Consider the following 3953-nt stretch of genomic DNA (forward strand, 5'->3'; position numbering starts at 1 on the left):
GGGAGAGGGAGAGGGAGAGGGAGAGGGAGAGGGAGAGGGAGAGGGAGAGGGAGAGGGAGAGGGAGAGGGAGAGGGAGAGGGAGAGGAAGACAGAGGGAGAAGGAGAAAGAGAGAGAGACAGTGGGAGAGGGAGAGAGAGGCAGAGAGAGGGCGAGGGAGAGAGATGGAGCGAGAAAGAGAGCAGAGAGACAGAGGGAGAGACAGACAGGGAGGGAGAGAGGGAAAGAGAGACAGAGAGAGAGAAGAGAGAGAAAAAGAGACAGAGAAAGGAGGAGTGAAAGAGGGAAAGATAGGGAGACAGAGGAGAGAGCTAGAAAACAATTTCATACCTAAAATTGAAAAAGTTGATTACTGTCATTTTGATGATGTGCCTTTTGTACATTTGCAGTGGTTAAGAAAGACTTCATAGTTTGGAGCATGAGCACTTTAAAATGATTCAAAGTTATCAAAGAGCCACAAATTTTATAAAGTGCTTCAATTTGTGACAGTCTAGAACAACAACAGACAGACTCAACAGAGCTTTTGGGTTTCTGTGCAGCCTGCAGATGCTGTCACAATCTTCCCTTACACCTCTCCCTTTACACATGGGAACTTAGAATGGACCTGCGCAGAGATTCCCAGCAGCAGCAGCAACAAATTAAAGAATGATTCAACTGTAGGACACACTGTTTGGTGCCCTCATTGGGGGTAGCAGGTAAGCAGTGCATTAGAGACTAACATTGTAAAACCTAATACTTTTGAGAAGCTTTGTAAAGAGTAGGCTTTGACAATTTCTTTCTGTCCCACCACTAGTTACCATTACTTGGATTTGAATGTTTAAGCAACAAAAAGCTCCATTTTTATAAAACTGGAAAAATGAAACATAATCTTTGATGTTTAAAATGATCAGCTGATTTAAGTTTTAACTTTTAATGTTAGAAGTCAACTTTAGCACATTGATAACTGCTTCTTCATGTGGTTTCATGGAGCCGAGGCACAGCCTGAGTGCAATGGCACCCCTTGGTGTAATAACTGTAAAGAGAACATTTTCCTCTGGAGAATGGCAATTGTGGGGTTCAGCTAGTTAAAGAAAAGAGACATCTTCAATTTGGGAAAAACTGAAGACAAAAAAGGTCAAAGATATAACCTATCTGGAGGGATCCTCCAGATCTTTAGATTCTAGCAAGGTCACAGTGTCTGGGAATTGTTGCTGTGTGTGGTTGCTTCCCACCGATTGTTTCCCAGTAGGAGCTGGAGTGTACATGTTCCAACACTTCTGTTGCTGTGCTGTTTATTACCATGATGTTACCCATTCTTCTCATTAAAGTTCAAGATGCACTGCTGTAAGATAAGACATATGTTGTAACATCAGTTATAAATGGTTTATTAAAAAAAACATGTCACTCTAGACTTTATTCATTATAGAGAAAATGTTTGCATTAAGATTATTAGTATAATTAATCCAAGTGCCTATCACCCAAACTTTTAAAGCTCCTAAGTATTTCATCCGTTTGATGGTCTTGGTTGCATGTCTAAAGCATACCTCTGTAAGCTTCCTCTATCCTGAATTGTAAAGTTGGATGCTGCCTCACAAGATCTGAGACTTAAGATCCACACTAGATAAGGCAGAGAAACGACTCATTCTTCTTCTTCAGAGACAGCAAAAGGAAAGACAGACATATGTCGTCGTAAGGAAGCCCAAAACTTTAAGAAAATGAATTCACTACGTTCAACCTCCACACACTATTTCTTTCTGATTTTTTTTTTGTCTCCTCAGATGAACTAATGCATGTGAGGAACCAAGGAAACTGACCTCATCACCATGCTTACTCTCTCGCCTTCTTTGCTTGCTACATTTCTTCAGTTGTGAATGTCTCTGTTCTTGTGGAGATGCTGTTTTCCCATGTCGGAGAAACTAGAATTGATGGTGACCTCCATCTCTGTTCAGAAGGAAGTCCCATTGCAAATATGTGTCCAAGAGCCACAATCTGCCCAAGTCAGCTCAGATCCTGAATTCTACCAAAGTTACCTTCTAGTTCTAGTCTGTACTACAGTACAGACACCTGCATGTTTGGAAAAATACCTAGGCATTTTGGTTTCAGGAAGGAAAATCTTGAGCCATGAGATAAAACTGAGAAACTCCACAAACTAATAGAGAATTTTATTTTTCCTTGCTTTCTGAGCAATCAACCACAAGTAAGGAATTTTAGTATTGAGCTAATTATATATTTCAATCTATGGTCCAAACTAGGCAGATGTAGTAAGAAACTCAGAATTATCTGTAACTCTCTCACATAGACATACAAACAAAACACCAATAAAAATAAAATAAAATAAAATAAATTTTAAAAAGAATAAAAGATAAGTAGGAAGGAGCAGGGAAGAGCTTGACTTTGTGCAAGGGACTTAAGTCAAATATGAGTCAGCTTGTGAAATGTCTGTACTTATTCACTGTATTTAACACTAGTAGCAAGCTTTGAAGAAACAGTTCCCTTGTGAATGACTAGCATTGCATTCTCCTTAGGTGACCCATATGACATGTACATGCTGCAAACTCTTTTTTTTTTTTTTAGTTTAATGTATTTTAATAGCAAACTTACAGGAACAGCACAGAAGACAGACAACATTAAAAACATGTCCTTGCATGTAGGACAGCTCAGTTAGAAAAGTATAGTGACGGATGGAATCTGCTCTATGATAAAAACGCTACAAACACCAGTTAGTTGCTGTCAATAAGAAATTTACTTATTTAAAAAAAATTCAAATGCTGGCATTGTCCAGAAAATTTTAACAGGTTTATTTATAATTGTTATAAAGTTGAACTGTTGAAATGAGTTCACTGAAACATTTTGCTTGCATTAATGCTTTACATCTTGCATTTATATTAAAAATTCTCACACAAATGAACGTGGAGAAACTGTCAATACCTGATTCTGTCCCCTGTGTTTCCACTCGTAATCATATACTTAGGTACTTTTGACTCCATGGGAAAAATATCTAACATTCAGAACTACTGATAACAGGAAGAAGAGGGAAAAAAAATTTTTTTTTGAGAATGAAATGTTTCCCCTCATAGTGGACTCTTAAGCACGCTCTCCGCATATGCTGCGAGCTAGCTGGATATCTTTTGGCACAATTGTTACACGTTTGGCATGGATAGCACACAGATTGGTATCTTCAAAAAGGCCAACCAGATAGGCCTCACTTGCCTCCTGCAAAGCACCAATAGCTGCACTCTGGAAGCGCAGATCTGTTTTGAAGTCCTGATCAATTTCTCGCACCAGACGTTGAAAGGGGAGCTTGCTAATCAGAAGTTCAGTGGACTTCTGATAGCGCCTGATTTCACCGAGTGCCACAGTACCAGGCCTGTAACGATGAGGTTTCTTCACCCCTCCAATAGAGGGCGCACTCTTGTGAGCCGCTTTTGTAGCCAGTTGTTTCCTGGGTGCTTTACCACCGGTGGATTTGCGGGCAGTCTGCTTTGTACGAGCCATGGTATGGGTACCTCCTTACTTAACCGCCTTCTCCTTCGGCTGGAGCTCGGCAAGCGAGAGGCAGCGCTGGCGTTAGAGAGCAGCGAAGGCTGCGAACACCATGCTGCAAACTCTTATTTTCAGTGTAGAGATGCATCTCATACCTAACTCCTATGTGCCAGTTTCAGAACATTGTCAGGATGTGTGTTCATCTAACGTTTACTAGGCATGTTTCCTACAGACCATGTGCAAGTTTTGCCAGGCTCTGGAGGTGTAATGGTGAAAGGCAGACATAGGGCCTGTGACGTTGATCCACAGGTGAATACAAGAGTTAGTCTAGGAATGTATGCCATTTGTGATATTATATATGACACTCTAAGCATCGTGTGGCAGTGGTGATACCCTTTGAGGAGGAATTAAAGATCCCATTCTTGTTGTAAGCAAACTTACATCAACTGTTAGACTGCCAGTTGTTGGTCTGAATGTTTGTGGCTCAAGCAG

The 3953-nt window shown here is 40.6% G+C and overlaps 1 protein-coding gene across 1 annotated transcript; it reads right to left on the reverse strand.

Moving 5' to 3' along the window:
* Positions 1–3062: 3062 nt before the first annotated feature.
* LOC114614450 (histone H3.3-like) lies at positions 3063–3473 on the reverse strand. Its single transcript, XM_028760079.1, has one exon. The coding sequence runs from the start codon at positions 3471–3473 to the stop codon at positions 3063–3065; it is 411 nt and encodes a 136-aa protein (XP_028615912.1).
* Between the last annotated feature and the right edge of the window lie 480 nt (positions 3474–3953).

This window comes from Grammomys surdaster, unplaced genomic scaffold, assembly GCF_004785775.1.
Source record: "Grammomys surdaster isolate TR1022 unplaced genomic scaffold, NIH_TR_1.0 126391, whole genome shotgun sequence".
NCBI classification, from domain to species: Eukaryota; Metazoa; Chordata; class Mammalia; order Rodentia; family Muridae; genus Grammomys; species Grammomys surdaster.